At 45.1% G+C, this 18,093-nt stretch overlaps 1 protein-coding gene across 1 annotated transcript in view; it reads left to right on the top strand.

The window, feature by feature from the left end:
- The window catches only part of ELAPOR2 (endosome-lysosome associated apoptosis and autophagy regulator family member 2), a 103,683-nt gene that overhangs the window by 64,304 nt on the left and 21,286 nt on the right, over positions 1–18,093 (top strand). The window contains exons 3-11 of the mRNA XM_056341557.1: positions 4,247–4,442; positions 5,052–5,199; positions 7,980–8,066; positions 10,403–10,508; positions 11,145–11,297; positions 12,387–12,475; positions 15,781–15,961; positions 16,730–16,858; positions 17,832–17,922. Of these exons, the coding sequence (XP_056197532.1) occupies positions 4,247–4,442; positions 5,052–5,199; positions 7,980–8,066; positions 10,403–10,508; positions 11,145–11,297; positions 12,387–12,475; positions 15,781–15,961; positions 16,730–16,858; positions 17,832–17,922 (1,180 nt within the window). The remainder of the gene's footprint in view (positions 1–4,246; positions 4,443–5,051; positions 5,200–7,979; positions 8,067–10,402; positions 10,509–11,144; positions 11,298–12,386; positions 12,476–15,780; positions 15,962–16,729; positions 16,859–17,831; positions 17,923–18,093) is intronic.

Below are 18,093 nucleotides of genomic sequence, written 5' to 3'. Positions count from 1 at the left end.
CTTTTTTACATGTCTTGACAGTGGAAGCTCTTGGTGAATGGTGGGTCTGCTCCAACCTTCAGGCTTGCTACTCTCTGGGGTACATTTCAGCCCCTTTCCTCCCTGCTCAGTGATGGTTTCCCACCAACAGCCCTGTCTGAGATCTCTTACTCAGGCAGTTCTTATGTGCCTTGCTGGTACTGTATGGTACTACCTTCTTCATCAGAATGACATGCAAAACTAAGTGTATTAGAAACCCTAAGCCTATTACGTCCACTCAGTCACCTTTATCAAGTGACTTGTAATGCTTTTAAAGAATGAAATGAGGTCTGTTTGACAAGACTTATATACAATGGTTTCTGTGGGTATTAGTACTGTAGCTCTTCTTAATTTTTTATTAAGTGAATCCAGCATCAGCTTTCTTGCATGCATGTATGAATGTGTGTGGCTTCCTATGGCAGTGCCTATCTAACAGTACTTTATGGCATGTTTTGCGAGCAGGACTGGTCACCTGTACAAACCACAACATATTTTTTTTCTTCTGTATTCATTTTAAGAGAGCTATAGCTACAAATCACCAATAACTGCTTCACTGGAGCTACTGAAGGCATCAATGTATCTAGCACCGCAGTATGCTGTCCTATTCCTAACTGCCTCTGGAAATGTTCTCCCAGTTTTAAAAATGCCCACGATGAGGCAAGTCATGAAATCTTTTAATGCGTTTCACAATTTTTTTCACAGAAAGAAAAAAGTTCAAATTCAGTCTTCACAATGTGCACTGCTCTGTGTAACTCAGTGTGTGGCACCCAAACTGATATTTGAAAGGTGTAACAGGAAAGTTTGCAGTCAGAGAGGGAGAGGGAATAGCGGTGTCCAAACAGGCTCAATAGTGTCAAATCTGGAAAAGATTTTCAGAATTGCCTACATGATTTAGCAGCCTTAGTTCTGTTTTCTGAAACAGGGTAGGCATATAAGGAGTTATTCAATAGAGATGTTTTCTCTGAAAATTAGGTATCAAATGCTTAAAGAAATGGGCTCTGGGGCTGGGGGGAGATGGTGTTTCCAAAGCCTACCTCTGTCAGCCAGGAGATTTAATTTTTCCCCTGGACTCCAAAGCAAGAGGGAGGGTTTAGTGGAGGGCAAATCAGAGCACACACCTAAAATTTATGATTTAGATTCCTGAAACTTCACATTCCACCTTAACCTCCTACGTGGTGATGCTGCCCTTCCCGATGACAGCACCTTGCATGTGTCACCCTCATAAACACAGCAGTGCTGCAATAATGTCAAGCGGTCACTGGTCAGCGCTGGGTCTGTGCTCAGCTACGTCTTAGTGAGATAGAGCAGACATGAGCAAGGCGTAACTCTAGTGCCCTGGGATGGTTCATTTGTCTGTGCCCCGTCCCCCGGCAAGCACCTCCTGGCCCATCGTGGCAGACATCTGCTCTGCAGGGTCCTCCGGGCATGGCCACAGCCTGCCCTCCGAGTGCTGGGATGGGCTTCTGAACTGATGCTACTTAGTTGAAAGAGGGTTTGGCCTGGCTTTTGGTGTCCCCCTGTGCTGGAAGAGCAAGTTGTGGTACACTAGGAGAGATCATCATCACTGTGCTCATAACGTGCTGTGTTTTCTCCCCATCCCCCTCCAGCCGCTCCTCACTGCCTGGAACGAGACCAAATGATGCATCTGTTCCAATGTCAAAAGTGGTGCATATTGCCACTAGCCGCATTCAGCCCCAAATTGAACCTGGCAAGCAGCTGGCATGCTCAGAGCTAGTTTGCTTGCAGTCGTATGTGTTTTGACGGGAAATGCTGCTGCCTTTGAAATATGATTCTTAAAAAAGGGAAAGAAGGTAATTCCCCACCTAAATAAGAGGAAGGGTCATCTCGCTCCTGGAAGGTGAGTGATGGATGGCAGTGTCCTGTGTGGCAGCTTGCCTTATCTCTTATACCCTTTTTTTTTCTTTAAAATTCTCAGGCTGCAAGGAGTTAAAAGATATTATTTCAACTAAAGCAATAATCTCCATGCAGCCTCACTGCAATCGAAGAAGAGGCTCTGCTGCCTTCTGCATCTTCATTACAGCAGTGAATTGCTTGCAGTTACTGACTCCTTATTTGAAATTCACAAATCTGGAACATGTGGTTGAGCAGCACTTTCCATTTCTTGCTATTTAACTTCCTTAAAAAAAAAAAAAAGGTGAAACCATTAAAAGATTTGAATATGTCCTTACAGAGCTCATTTTTTTACTTCCCTTCCCGATGGCTTCTCTCTGCACCCTTGAAAAGAAAAAAATAAGGCAAGATTTAGTAATAATGCTAAAGCAATGAGACAGGACACCTCTACACATTTAAGGTGAAAAGCTGTACAAGGTGTGGTCTGAGTTCCAATGCACAGCAAGGTGCTGGCTACTTTTCTCTGGATCTCTGAGGAAAGCTGAGTGTCTGAGCCCAGCTGCTTGAGCATCCTATGGCTTGAGCTGAGGTTCCAGAGGCAGTCAGGTGGGATGTTAGTTGTACTGCTACATCATGTACCACTGCCTACAAAATCTCCTTGCCCCCACTGAGGGTGGATTTTTTACCTGTCTGTCAGTCTTTCACAGAAACCCATTACCACAGGATTTCCTTGTGTATGCCCACGCCATCACCTGTCCCTGTTAGGCTCCTGCCCGCTTTCCTTCTTAGTCCATCACCAGTGAGCGATGGGGTTAGAAAAGCAGATTTGTTGTCTTGAGGTCCACTGGTTCAAATTCAGAGAATGCTGATATGACCAAGAGGGAAAAATGACCCTTTGGCAGATCTTTCCATCAAAATGGACCTTTTATCTGCATTCCAGCGATGCCCATCAAGGACAATTACACAAAGAAATGTTGCGGGAGCTGGCACAGAAATGGGACCCTGAATTGTGGTTGTATTCAGGTGTCATGCAGCCATAACTTTATCAAAGTACTTACAATCAAGTTTTTCTGCAGTTAGATAAACACCAGAACACATATGGAACCGCATATGCTGGGACTTCAGCTGGCATCAGTGGTTTTGGGCCAGTGTCACTACTTTGGCTAGCAGTCTGGTCTCATTCTACAGTTTTTCAGACTAGGGAGCTTCCGTCTGTCAAAGCGAGTGTATGAGACATCTGTCACGGCACAACGTGGCATGCATGAAACAGGACAAAAGCCCCACCATTTCTTGTGTGCATTGCACTGAATCCTGCTTTGGCTAGACTGGCACAGTTAAGTAAAAATCTACAAGCAACACAGGAGATATTGTGTGCTGTCAGAAAGCGCTCATTTGTTTTCCACCAGGATGTTCAGTCTCAGGACATGGTGCAGCATGGGGCTGGGGGAAAGTGGGATGCTCTGCCACTCAAATGAGCATAGACATGGGGCTCCATGGACATACAGGGCTTCAGCTGCTGTCCAGGTTTCCCCTGTATAATGGGAATATTCTTCCCTTTAGCAGGTAGAGATGTGATCAGACTGGAGCAAGGGACATACAGTTACTTGGAGTAAATAATTTTGGAGACATCAGTAAAAAAACCCACTTTGTGACCATAGCTCCTGATATGTCCCCTAGTTACACATTTTTAGTGCTGTCTGTGCTGTACTGGCAACCAGTGCTTATTTTCTCAGCATGCTTAATATCAACCCAGTCAAAGATCCTCATTTGCTAGACATAGGCCCTTTGGTGATCTTTTCCAAGACCACTTGGTCTATCAGGCAAGATGTTCAAGGCTTTGTAGGCATCCATGTAGGGAGAAATGTGGAAAGATCCTTGGATTGGGTCTGCAACTCTCAGCCAAGGCTTGTAGTGTGCTGCTGTACACCCTTCTTAGCTACCATCCAGGTGGGTGAGATGAGTCTGCTCTGGCTCTCAAGTGCTGGTGATTTTAATTGAGTTCAAGGCGGGTGAGCAAGGGTAAGAAGGACTGTATTACAAGTCCTCATTTTTACAAATTGCTTTTGGACACAGTCTGTGGGTAGAGGTTTCATTTCTGAAATCTTGTTTTGCCAGCAGAGACAAACTGCAAATCAGGAGCCATCATCTGAGATTTGGTTTCAGTCCTGCCATGTCAGTGACAAAGCAGGCACTGGTGAACATCTCGATTCTGCAGTGCATGTTGGTAGTTCAGCTGTTGTATTCATGGGACTGGGGCATCCCTGTTTGGTTCCCTTTAGTGGCGGTTCACTCTAAACTAATTAAGAAGCAAAAAATTAATGGAAATTAATAGGGATTAAATTCTCTATTCATATGCTGGAAACAATTGCCTCCCCAGCTTTCTCCTGTGCCTCTGGTGAGTACCTGGAGATGAAGAACCAGGTGTGCAGCAAATGTGCAGAGGGGACCTATTCGCTGGGCAGCGGGATCAAGTTTGACGAGTGGGATGAGCTGCCGGCAGGATTCTCCAACGTAGCGACTTTCATGGACACAGCGGTTGGCTCGGCTGAGAATAAAGCCGACAGCTGTAACAAGTAAGAAGTTCTGTTTGCATTTGTGTTACGCAGCCATGGGCAAACCTGAGACAGCTCAGCAGCACAAAGCCAGAATGTCTGATCTAAGCTCTCCGGAAGGTAACCAGCCCTATCTGTGGCAAACAAGAGGGGCTGCAAGTCAGATTTGTAGTCACCTCTTTGCTGCCATCATGGTCTCCTCGAGCTCATCAGCAGCTAGTGAGTCTAAGACCAGCCTGGAGCTGCTCTGATTTGTAGCTGGAAAGCTCCAGGGTCATGGTATGGTAAAGGTGGCTAAAAGGTACTTTCACAGCCTATTTAGAGACCCATGGTAGTCATAGAAGGCTGTTACTAATGGAAAGTATATTGAACCTATGTATAATAAACCTTTCCTGCATGGGCTGGGTCCTACATTTATAGCACCTTTCCCATGCATGGTTTTAATGAAAAACATTATATTTGCATGAAAAATAAATGGGAATCCAGTAATAAAATCATAAATTCACTGCAGTTAGCTACTGTGGGAATCTGGGTTCTTTATTTAGTAACGTGGTTTTGTATGGTAATGTAAGAAAAGTCTCCTCAGTGTCTGTGATCTCAGCTGAGGCTTCTTTTGTTTGTGTTCATCAGCTCTTCGTGGACGCCTCGAGGGAATTACATAGAGTCGAACAGGGACGATTGTACAGTTTCTCTCATCTATGCTGTGCACCTGAAGAAATCTGGTTCTGTCTTCTTCGAATACCAGTATATTGACAACAACATCTTCTTTGAATTTTTTGTAAGGCCTTTTGTATGGTGAATGCAACCTTATATTGGAGGAATTCCATCCAGATAAAGGCCATTAGAAAGAGCTTTTTTCCTCCCTTTACATCCCCTGTATGTCCATAGCTTGTTACTACTGAACAAGATAAAAAAAAATAATCCTATTCTCTTTCTGTCACTTATGCTGCCTTTTGGCATTTATTTCAGCTTCAAAACTCAGGCTAAACTGATCCTATCTACCATGCACTGGGATTTTTCCACTGGGGTCATGACTGTCCCTGTTAATCCAGCCTTTTACAAGACAACTGTTTGTGGTAGATGCTTCAGTTTGGGGGTGTTTGACTTGAGATGCCTTTGAAGGGACTTGACGTTGAAAAAGACTTCTTCCAAGGTAGGCATCCAGAACCTGAGGTGCTCCAAGGCATTAAAATGTGGAAACCCTAGCTTTAGTTTTAGGTCAATTTGGGTCATAACTTGAATTAGATGACAATTCATAGCATGCATAGATGAAAAGAAAACCAGGAGAAGAATCAAAAGGGTGATCCCTAAAAAGAAAAAAAAAAAACAAACCAGAAACAACAGTAACAGTTCTCCAAACAGACTTAGGAGTAAGCATTCAGATGACTTTCAGTAGGAATTAGGTTTTGAGGACACGTCTGCACTGCAAACTGGAGGGGCTGGGGATCATTAGTTCTGAAATGGGAGCAGCCTGGCTGGGGTTGCACCATGCTGTACCCAAACAATGTGATCAGCAGTGACCCAAATGGGAAAGGCAACCCTCCTCTGCCCACGTGGATGGACTGGTTGGCTCCAGGGAGCTGGAGTGCTCCCAGCAGCAGGCTCTGCAGTGTGGTATAAATGCCCCACATCACTGAGATGCTTTGGAAGGTTCCACCAACACCTGCATAGCTTTCCTTTTCATGCTGTACCTGCCATTTGGGACAGAAAAAAAACGTAATGGGAGGGCAGCTCAGAGCGGGAGATGACTGGAAATTTTCAGTTTCCTCTGATACTGCCTCTGTATCTGTCGGGTAAGCTCTGGTTTTCATCCAAAAAACCACAGCTTATGGTAGCTCACAGGAGTGAGAAGCCCTAGCTGGTGTTGATTAATGTTTCTTGAAGCTTGGGGAAAAGTGCAGAGTATCCTTACCCTTAGTAGAGATGGGAAAGGAAAACAAAAATAACCTGTTGGAGGCATCCTCTTGCTTCTACATCAATGCAATAATTTGCTATTGCATACTTTGATAAACAGACACTGCAGGCAATAGTATTTAGCTGTTTCAGTTTTATTTTAGACTATCTTGCCTTCTTCATGTGGAGAAAGCAAATACACTTTCTGCTGTCAGAAGAGTGTACCAGGGTTATGAATCCTTGTTCCAGTGGCTTGAATGACTGACTGATCTGCTCCTGCAAGGAAGCAAAATATATTGTTCCTCTGAGCACTGGCTTTGAAAATGGCTTTTTGATTATTACTTTTATCCATATTCCATTCGTTCACCTCCTTAAATTTATCATTCCCTGCTCAAGAAGCAGTGAGTTGTGCAGTCCTTTATAGAAATGCCCATGTAAATAATGCCTAGTCAGCCTCAGTATTTCAGGGAAGCCATATTTAACATGCCTCTAAAAGTCTGAATTTTTCCTCCAGCTTGTCTTTGTGCTTAGATATATTTAACAGTGACACTTTATCTCTGGACAGTGGCATTTCAGTGGCAGTGGTTTGCAGGTTACTGGGAAATGGTGAAGTTTTTGGGTTCTCCAGGCACAAGTGGCTACACTGCTGATCTGAGGGTAAGCGAGTTGTCCTCAAATGTGGGAAGCAAGTGTAGATGCTTCCTGTTAGATACCCAGTGCTTCTACATCCTTCCTTTCCCAGGCTCTTTTTTTATATTGAAGCCCTTTTTACACCTTGTGAGAAGAGACTATATATTCTTACCTCCTTTTTGCAGGTGGGAACCAAAGACAAAGATGCTGTAGATCAGATTGTGCAAGATAATTAGGGATCTACCTTCTACTTAGGTGCTTCTCTCACCCATTTTCCTCAGTGCTGTTGATCTAGGTGGGAATTAAGTGCTCAGATGCTTCAGAGGATGTGGGGTTATGCAACTGGTTTCAGACTTGTGGAGCAACTTTGAGGAGGTTGCTTGACCCTGGGTCTTCTGAAAGTGTGGAACTGCCCTTTCTCCCTGGTGGAATGAAAGCTGAATAATCGAGCTCATGCCTCAAAGGGACTTGATACTTTTTCTTCAGAGAAGACAGTTATGAGAAGAAAGAAGTGGACCACTGTGAGGCCATGCACCAAACCCTGCTGCAAGGAAAAGCAGCTGAGCTGTGCTGGACTTGGGCAAGGGACAATCACCCTCACACTTCTGCCAGGGCAGACTCTGTCTTGATACCGTTACTCTCAGCCCTATTGAGATCAGGTGGCAGGGAGCCAAAGACATAGCAGATATTGGCTGCAGTTTGTCATCTAGCTTTGGCCCATCCGCTCCTACCTCCCATCTGACTTAGAAGCCCATGGCCTCTGGGTTTTAGAGAATTGGGCCTTGGTGGGCTCAGCAGAAGGAGGAGGCAGCCAAGACAAGATGCTCAGCATCCAAGTCTGACCAGATAGAGAGAGGACAAGGCTGAGATCTCCTCCTGCTCTTTTTTTCCATCTGTGGGTCATTGGGGGCACTGTTAAGCTGCTAGTGGGTTTTGAAAGTTGGTGCGTTTTTGGGGTTTTTTTTGACACAAGTAATGTCCCTGACAGGGAGATGCATCTGGCTGCGGTCACTGATCTTGTGTTTTTATTAACAGATACAAAATGACCAGTGCAAAGAGATGGAGTCCACGGCAGACAAGTGGGTGAAGCTGACAGACAATGGGGAATGGGGCTCTCATTCCGTAAGTGAGCAAAAAATTCCTTCATGAAGCTTTTTTCCATTTTTAAATGTGTGTGATTTCCTCTGAGCAGACAGCAAACAAGGGCCAGATCCTGTTAATGCATTTGCAGGAGTGCAGCTTTCCTAGTACTGAGGGCAGATCCCAAGCAAATGATATAGATGCAAGACTTTGTATTGATTTCCCTGAGCTTTGAATCAAGTGCTTTATGAGGTTAAATAGATTTATGCAAATCCGCATGCCACAGTCACTCTGCATGATTGTAATTGAAATCTTCTGCAACAGTTGTTTACTTGTGAGAATGCGTTATTCCCAGTTGCTGAGCAGAGCAGCAGGAGCCACGTGTGTATGTGGAGGCAGGCAGGATGGGCATTTTATTCTCAAGTGCAGGCAGAAGGGCTGGACTGCACCCAGCTTGCGCTCTGTGGTGACTTACCCAGTTGGAAAGCAAGCTGGCAGTACCGGGGTGGTTCCTGCAGCACTGCCAGCTCCATGTTAGGAGCCACAGGCCTTTGGCTGGCCTGTGACCCAGCTGGCTGGGTTTGCTTGGTGCACAGACAACGTGTAGACCAACTCGTTAGCTCATGGTGACGCCTGGCTTCCACTATACAATCATACCCTAACTCCCAGAGCCATACCAGCAAAGGCCCAGCATAGGTGACATTATGCCAGAAGAAAAAGGCATTTTATGAGCATAGACAGCAGCCTGGTCTCTGTTTTCCATGGTCAGTTTGTCCTCCTGGAGGAGAAACCGTATTCCTGAGCCAGCTCTGGTTGGCAGTGACTGTTAGCTCAGGCACAAGTCACATCAGGAGGCAGGAGACCTGGGTGAGGATGGGTGAGTGGCACAGGCTGAGAGGTAGGTCCAAGGCCAGGGCATTGACGTGGGTGAGCTAAGAGATGTAGACAGTGTCTGTATGAGCAATGGTGCCACCACCTGAGCTCATCATCTGAGGTGTGCTATTGTCTCCACGGAGTACGAAGGTTGCTTGGATGCCTGGCTGAAATGCAGGCGCACGAGTAGGTGAGATGAGTGTTATGGCTCTTCCTCAAGGCTTTTGTCTGTACTACAAATCCTGTCCCGGTGGCTTCTCTGAGCCTGGTTTTCCAGTGTCTGCAGCCTCTGCTTCCAGCATGCTAGTCCTGCTGCACAAGAGCTGATGCTGCGTATCTCTGCACCACACAACATGATATTTAGTTCAATATGGTCCCAGTTCTGATGTTACCTGTGGTAAGCCAGCTGTGCTCTCCCCTCCTGGCTATTAGCTGTTTGGGGAGTGGGAGACACAATATGTTGTATTTCCACTTTGCTGAATTTTCAGACTCTATCCTGGGTGCACAAAAACTGTGGCCCTGCCAGGCCTGTCCAGCACTGCTGGAAATCTCAGTATCTTGCACCCTTATGCTGGTAGAGTTTATCCCTCTTCTTGTGTGCAAATAGAGCACCTTCAGGCCAGTATCTCTATGTTGGCAGTAGGCATCTTGTACTGGGCTAGCAGGTAACAGTGCAGCTTTGCAGGCCAGGCAAGGTCTTGGGGAAACCTGCTGCTTTTAGTGGGAGGAGTGAAAACTGCAGTTACACAGGTGAGTTGAAGGCAGCAGGCACCAACACTGCCGCTGAAAGAAGTGGTCCTGCCTTCCTCCTGCCCCTTACCCCAGCCATGGGGCCACCACGCCACCACCCTCCTCGTGCCAGCACAGGGGTTGTGCAGCTGCTTGCTGAACCATGCCATGAAGTCAAGTAGGTCAAGGCAGTGGGAAACCAGGTTGATTTCTGCATCTCATTTGCTGTTTGGGGTCAGAAATGAGCAGGAGGGATGGGACTGCTGCTGGGGACACTCCTGGTTTGTGCCTGGCTTACTGATGGCGATGCTGTAGTGTTGGATACAGGCAGAGCCTGATTTTTAAAGCCTATAAATAAAACTGGTTTGTGAGCCTGGATTTTTGAACTCTGAGTCATGTTGGGTTTCTTTATAAAATTGTATCCCAAGGCTTTAAAAACAAACTGACTGTATCTGAACGCAGAGCTAGAGACCAAAGAGTGGCAGGGGTAGCTGTATAAAGGCAGGAGCAGCTTTTCCCAGTTCTGCTTACAGCAAGGTGTTTTTCCATAAAACTGGGGTGTTGAGAAGCTTTTTTGAAGAGCACACTTTGGCACTCCTTGGAGATGTCTCCACAGCATCTGCCTAACTGTCTCCCCATTACTTTTTGCCTCACTAAGCAGCTTAAGAAAAGCCAGGATTGCTGCTAGGATGCAAGAAATCTGGGTAATGGAAGTAAGAAATGAAACAATTTCTTGGTGAGGGGATGTCTGCTAACTGTCATGCGTGTTGTTGCAGGTAACTCTGAAATCAGGTAGCAATATATTGTACTGGAGAACCACAGGGATTCTCATGGGGTCCAAAGTAGTAAAACCAGTTCTGGTGAAAAACATCACGATTGAAGGTAAGTGATATTTACCTTGCAGGTCTTATCTCACTCTTTCCTCACAGCGTTTGCCAAGTGCCATTTCTGCTGGTGTGCCTACAGCACCGAAGTGGCTTTTTTTAGCCTGCTTGTCCCTTGTTTCCTCTGACGTGTAGAAAGAGAACAGCAAAACTTCAGTCAGGGAAAGGCTGAAGACTAATTTAGCTGGTAAATGATGCCATCTACTGCAGAAGACTGGCCTAGCAGATAAAAGAGAGAAAAAGGAATAAACTGGTTTTCTTTAGTATACTATAGGAAGAGCGTGCTTTTGGCAAGCATCTCAGCAGCGATAAATAGATATATGTATCACAATAGTGACATTTCAATGACTATATAAATAATTAATCTGGGGTTGCTCTCTTGGTCCTGTTCTAAGTGTAATCAAACTTGTAGTGTCGTATAAGGTTCTTGCATGGGTCAGTCTTGCATTGAGGAGCAAAGATTAAAGACCTAAATTATGAGTCAGCAAAGCCAAAGTATCTAAAGTGGGTAGTGAAAGTCTGTGATTTTTAAGCTATGTTATGCAGCTGGCTTAATTTCCCCCATAAGCAGGTAGGCAGTAGTTATGGGGCATACCTCTCTGTTTCAGTGCTTTACGTGTAATTTATCTTACAGGAGTTGCATATACATCTGAATGCTTTGCATGCAAGCCTGGTACCTTCAGTGACAAACCAGGTTCCTCTGGCTGCCAGGTGTGTCCAAGAAATACTTATTCTGAGAAAGGAGCAAAAAAGTGCACCAAGTGTAAAGAAGAAATGTATTATGCAGGTACATAAATCAAATGGGTTAAGCAAAACCAGGAGATGTAAGGTTATATGCTATTTCCATGTGCAGATGTGAGAACGGTTTTATCCAACAATGGAGTTTAGTCTGTAGTTGATATGCAAAGGGGAAATTAAGATGGGACTTCTCAAAAGCTGCAGGGGGCACATATTTGCATAATGGGCCACAGTCGATTTTGGCTAAGGTCATTTATACTTACATGGAGATCTTTATGACCTTGAAGGGATGAGTTCTTCTGGATAGTAACAGTCAGGCTGTGCCCTCTCGTGGTAACTTGTGTTACCAGTTGGCGATAACCTGAACTGGCTTCATCACTGGCTTCAGGCTTGTCCTGTTTTGAGGAATCTCCTTCCCAAATACTCTCCTGGCCTGTCCCTGCTTCCTGTGTGTTTGGAAGATGTGGTGACCTAGTTGCAAACCGTAGTCCCCAAAGCCCTCTGCATTCCTAGGTGCAGTTATCTGGCGATCATCATGTAACACGGGCACATTCTTCATGCTCAAAATACCTTCAGTTTTCTTCCTTGCAGTTGTTTTATAAGAAAACTTTGAAAGAATCAGTTACTGACCATAGCGCCTGCTATCACAGATTATGGCAGATGGCTGAGGACTTGTGCTGGTGCTCATGATGGGAGGACTTGTGCTGGTGCTCATGATGGGAATGGAAATTTTGCAAAAATATCTGGGGGCAGGAGAAATTGGGCCAATCTTATAAGAAAATTTCTAATGGGTTAGGGTGGTTTTGCTCCTTATCAAGTGAGAACATATTCCTATGCTTGGCAAACTACACAAATTACTGCTGGAATGTGAAGGGTTGGGGTGAGGTTTTGGGTGACTCTGTGGTGATACTGAATCAATGAATTCAGTGTGATAGTACAAGCAGAACTGGTATTTTCCCTGTTCCCCTGCTTCAGTTCAGGAGAAGGTTCATGTAGACTCTGTTAAGAGTTTGTTTTTTCATTCTTGTTTTTAATTTTTCTGCTGACTCATTTTAATCTCCAGATTTTAAACTCATTACGGTTGTTTCCAGGGACCATTTGATCGTTTAACACCCTGTTCCTCACCCTTTCTTTTTAGATGAGGGATCCAGTGTGTGTATGGAGCGTCCTCCATGCACAAACAAAGACTTTTTCCAGATCCATACCCCATGTGATAAGGAAGGGAAAGTAAGTAGAAGGCATGATACTGTTTTTAAGCTCATTGAGCTTCCTGTGTTCTTTTGATTTTCAAGTATTCTCTTTCCCAATCACTTTCCCAATTTTGCTTCCAGCTTTAAATCTCTCTGAGGCTTTGGGCTTGTCCTTTTAGTTGCCTTCCCTCCAGCATTTATCCATCCGTAAGAATCTGCCTGTTATTGGTCTCCTTAAGGAATCTGTCACTGTGAAATTCTAAGCTCCTTGCACTTGTGATTAGTCTGACTTGGTCTCTGGTGCTACTTCCATGCTCCTAAAACAACAGGATTGGAGCACAAGGTGAAGTACCATCCCTGAATAAACTCTACTGTTTAGTTGTTAGCCATCTTTCCTGGCATACTTTTGGCTTGTGACAACTCATCCTGTCCCAGCAGCACCCAGGCATGATTCAGGTGCTGCTGTGGCACAGGAGCAGAGGACATGACCATACCTATTTCAGGTGGAAGACTGTTTGCCTGCATAGATATGATGTGTGTCGTGTCCCTTAGTTTTAACATCAAAGAAGAGCCTACGGTCTGTTGAAATAATGGTATATACATAGCCTGGGAGTATTAATGTGCAGCAGCAGAGCTTAGCTGCTAATAATGCGCTTGCCTCATGGGATGCCTCAAAACACCTGAACTCTCAGTAGATTGTTTCACCTGAAGATCTTATATCCACTGGGGGTCTCTGGTAGAAAGACCTGCTGGTGGAGTAGCCTGGGTTTGGAGCTCTCCCACCCTTTATCCCAAGCAGTCAAGTGGGGTTTTGGTGGGCTTTGGAGAAGAAACTCCTAATTACTGGGATATGGAGCCCGCAGAGGTGCAAACATGTGGTCAGGCCTGTTTTGTCTCTTTTCTTCCCTTTCTCATCTCTCAGATCCAGACGGGATGGCAACCAGTCAAAATCCATAGCATCTGTAAAGCTGCTGGCTTAATATTTGCTGGCAGGTTGGACTATTTTGGAGTTTCCTGGTCAGCCAGCTCCAAAATATAGCTGAGAGTTTATATGCTTTAATAATGAGGCACCAGTGAGTTTAGCCCCAGAGCTGGCCGCCTCTACAACCTGGTCTTGAGTCACAGATCCTTGCTCCATTAACTGCCTATAACGACTCCGGGAATTAGCAGCAGTATTCACTGCTACAACTCCAGGTACTGCTTTAATTGCAGCCTCCTGCAGGTTACCCTGGCACTGCTCCCTGCAATTCAAGGCTCCCTGCCATGGAATAGGCTCCTCTTCCTGCGCCTCAATGGCCTTTCCCTTCACCTCATCAGAATACAAAGTAGATCTTTCTGCAGACACCCTTCATCTTCCAGTTGCAACAACAACATGTGTCATGGATGCACAGATACCGGCTGTGTTTCCAGGACCGCTTTCAATGTTTAGTGCCCTGCATCTCTGGAAACTGGTCCAGGTTTGCCATACTCCCCAGCCATCTCTCCATGTGATGCAGCTCAGTGAGAGGCCCTGACTCTGCAGCCCATCTTCAGGTGAACAGTGTCTGCAAAGCACCAGCCTAAAGGTCTGTTGATCCATGGCTTACTAAAATTAGCCAGGTTTTTCGCTGGATGTTAGATTGTTGCATCCCTCCTGCTGTCCCCATTCCATGTGTAGAAGGGGCCTCAGGAGATTTAAGCATTTGACTCCTATTGACTTTTCACCCATCTATTGCTTTAAAAATCCCAGGCTGATTGCTTCAGCCTCAGAAACCTTCACCTGGGTGGCTGTGGGCACTCTGTGACCCTTTTCTCACTGTGCAGATGCAGTGGGGTTGCTTTAGTGTGTACAGTGGGCATCACAGGTACTTTGCGAGCTCCCAAGCCTTTTTATTTCAAATGTGGTGCATGCTGATGCTGCTGAAGCATCGCTGGAGCAATACTGCAGAAAATCCTCTAAGTGCTGAGGAACAGCAAGGGCAGGCTGATCCATAAGGGGCAGATGCCACCCTGACAGCAGGAGCAGTCCCACAGTACCTGAGCAAAGCAAGCAAAGCAGACCCAGCATCAGCGGCCAGATGCAGCCAAGGTTGCTAGACAAGTCCATGGTGATGAGTCGTGACCAATGTCAAGCTGGAACATCAAGTCCATGGGTCAGTCAGGACATGGGTCAACCAGCATACATGACCCATGGCTGCAGCCCAGCACAGGCAGGGACAAATGGCGAGAGTCTGAGCTTAACAGCAGCTCCCAGGAGCTGGGACCTGAGCCTGCACTGAGGCTTTTTCCAGCCTTTTTTCAAACAGTTTCAAAGCTGATCAATACTTGAAGAGCTCTGTGCTATCAGAGGGCTAACCTTGAGCAAGAGAAGCCCAACACCCAGGATGGCAGGGGCGTGTGCTCAGGGCCCTGGATCAAATTCCTAAGGTGAAATCTCCCCTGCCAAGCTCTGTGCCTGCGCCTCTGGCCTCAAGGATCCCTGACTGCACTGCTGGGACCAAAGGGTGGAAGTATCCAGAGCAGGAGCTGTGGCCAGGTTAAAGTCTTGCCAGTTGGGTTTCCCAAGTCCACAACTCAGCTAATTTTCATCTTGAGCTATTAAACCCTTTCAGTGACAGACCTAAAGTGAGATGATATCTGAAAACCCAACTTCACAGGTGATGCATCTTACTTAAATCTTTTCCTGAAGACAGGAAACTTGTCTCCTTGAAGAGAGGTGATGATGGAGAGGTGATACCATTGTATGTGGTAGTGCCAAGGACTGACTCATGTCAGTGTTCATGAACTGCTCCTTATGTGATGTGGAGGGACTGGTGAGGGCTTGGGAGAGCTCCTGTGTGGTTTTGACATTTGCTCAGTAGATGAAAATGGCTGGAGAGAAATTGAGGATTCTTCAAAGAACAGGCTGGTATGGAGAAAAAATGCAAAACTTGCGGTGTTCCTGTGCTGACAGATGCCTTCCCAATAAAAGTGTTTTATCATGCAGAAGCTACATTTTGGGTTACTATGGTTAAAATGCAAAGATTGCTTATGCAGTTGTTAGAATTATTCATCTGACATTCCCTAGAAACATATTCATGGGGAAATTCACTAGGTAAATAGGAATGAACAGTAGTAATTGTTTTAAGCTTCGCATTTTTGCTTTGCTCTGAAGGTCTGGTATCTCGGAATTGCCTGTGAACCCAATCACTTCTGTTTCCCTTCTCCACCCTTCCCTTTATTGTCCTGGATGTGCAAGGTCGGGTTTTTTTGCCTAAAACATCAGGAATACCATAATTTCATTTACAAGGGGGACCTTGATTGGTGCATCTGGTCCTAAAGCTTCGTAACATGCCTTGTGAGCTCAGTGTCTTCTCCTTCCAGACTCAGATCATGTACAAATGGATCGAACCCAAGATCTGCAGAGAGGATCTCCCTGACGCGTTGACCCTACCTCCTTCTGGAGAGAGGAAGGATTGTCCACCCTGCAATCCTGGCTTTTACAACAACGCCTCGTCTTCCTGTACTCCTTGCCCACCAGGCACATTTTCAGATGGGACACAGGGTAGGAGTCCACAAAAAAATTGATCATGTCCACAAAAGTTGTCACCTGCTTGCATTTGACTTAGTTTAATGACACATCATCTTAAGCCAAAGTTCATTTTGCATAAAATACCTACTAAATAACATCAGAGAGAGGGAGTTGGAGATCTGTTTTCTCTCTGAAGTCCTTTCTTATCAGGGATTGCTGCTCTAAGTTGACCTGCTGTGTTCTGAATGCACTTCTTGGCTGATATAAATATCCTGAGGGTAATTTTAAGGGATTCTGAGAAGGGAAACAGAACTTTTACAGTCAGTAATTCCTCCTCACCCCTTCTCCTGTCCGTGCCAAGTTCTTCCTTTTGAATATCTCATTTTACACACTGTCAGATGAGTACCCTACCTACACTGTCTAGACTAAACTCTGGGTTGTTGATTCTGGGATGTATTGGCCCAACGGTCACCTACAGCATTTTGTGGGAACTCGTGTTTACCAGCATGATCAAACCTTCAGCTGAAGCCATTAGAAAGGAAGCGTGGCTTCGAGGATTGGTGGCAGATTAATTACCACAAGGTTATGAGGTTATGATCTGTAATTTAGAAAATGCTGGTCTCATTTCCACTGTTCTGGTCCTGATAAGTCTTTGACTGTTTAATTATAAAGAAATAAATTATTTTCTTTGCTTATTACTTGCACCAGAGAGTAAAAAAGTAATATCTTAAGTTTTTTAAAACGCTGTTTGAGATGTGCTTTGGCCATGTGATATCCTTCCCCTGCCCTCTCACCCTGCAGAGTGCAAAGCCTGCCCTGCTGGGACTGAGCCAGCTCTTGGGTTTGAGTACAAGTGGTGGAACATCCTGCCAGGCAACATGAAGACATCTTGCTTTAATGTCGGGAACTCAAAGTGTGATGGGATGAACGGTGAGCCAAATCCGCTGTGTTGTTATGTGCCTGTCTTTCTCCTGTGCTGATCACTGTTGTTATGGAGCACCCTTTGAAATGAGTATGCTCTTTGCTGCGTGAGTCACTGCACAGTTTCTCCCCTTTTCTTTAATTGCACCAGGCTTGAAATTTCCTGTAGGAAGCAATGTCACAATATCATAAAGAAGAAATAAAAAATTTCTCCTGCATACCAGAAGAAGGCAGGAGCCACAGCCTATCTGCAGTCCCCTCAGCCAAAGCCCTATCCCACTCTAGCCTTCGGTGCATCTGAATATCCCCACTGAAAAAAAACATTTGACTTCCCTTGAGTTTATCTCCTTTCATGTTTTGTTATAAGTATGACCATCGAGGTCACGTATAATTCTCTTGGAAAACTTAATTAAAGTTTGTGATTTTGTTCATTTAGCACTCAGAGCTTTCTTTCTGCACATGTACTAAAATTGCAGCAGAGAGCAGTCACAGCTCAGCGGTGGAAATGATCCTCTTCGGCACTTCTCCCACCTCCAGCCTGCTCTGAACCATTTTCCTCAATCTGATCCACCCTGTCAGGCTGATGTAACTCAGGCTTTGAATTATGTGTGGTGTTGTAGAGAGGCATGGAAGTATATGCTTAACGTTTAACACATAGATTCATTGATTCACCTGTTTTAAGGCTGGAAAAGATCAGATGGATCATCCCCTTTGAGCTGCACAGCACAGGTCAGGGAATTTCAATCACTTTGCTGATTTCAAGGTGACATTTGCCTATAAAATCAGCCGTTTCATACAATTACTAAAATTTTTCATTCAAAAGGGTTATTATACTGCTCTGTAGTTTATACCAGACATCTTTAAAATGGACTGTAGTACTGAATTGCTTAAAAAAGTATGGTAACAGATTTTTTTTTTTGCCTTATGACCCAGAAACCACCCATTTCTTGAATATTTTTTTTTCTTTCTTTCTCCTGTGAAGGTTGGGAGGTGGCTGGTGATCACATCCAGAGTGGGGCTGGAGGCTCTGACAATGACTATCTTATCTTGAACCTGCACATCCCAGGATTTAAGTAAGGAAAAGGATTCCCCCCCCCCCATCTATTTCTCATTTATCTCTCTCTCTTACACCTATTTCACATTACCCTGGAATGAACCAAATTTTCCTTTCTGAAGCGCAATGATGTCTTGAACGAGAGAGAAGAGGAAATGTGGATTTTATCCCTGTGTCCCCAGTCAGCCCA

The sequence above is a fragment of the Falco biarmicus genome, chromosome 5 (genome assembly GCF_023638135.1).
Source record: "Falco biarmicus isolate bFalBia1 chromosome 5, bFalBia1.pri, whole genome shotgun sequence".
Taxonomy (NCBI): domain Eukaryota; kingdom Metazoa; phylum Chordata; class Aves; order Falconiformes; family Falconidae; genus Falco; species Falco biarmicus.
Note: the sequence above shows the minus strand (reverse complement) of the source record. Positions and strands in the feature narration are given on the sequence as shown.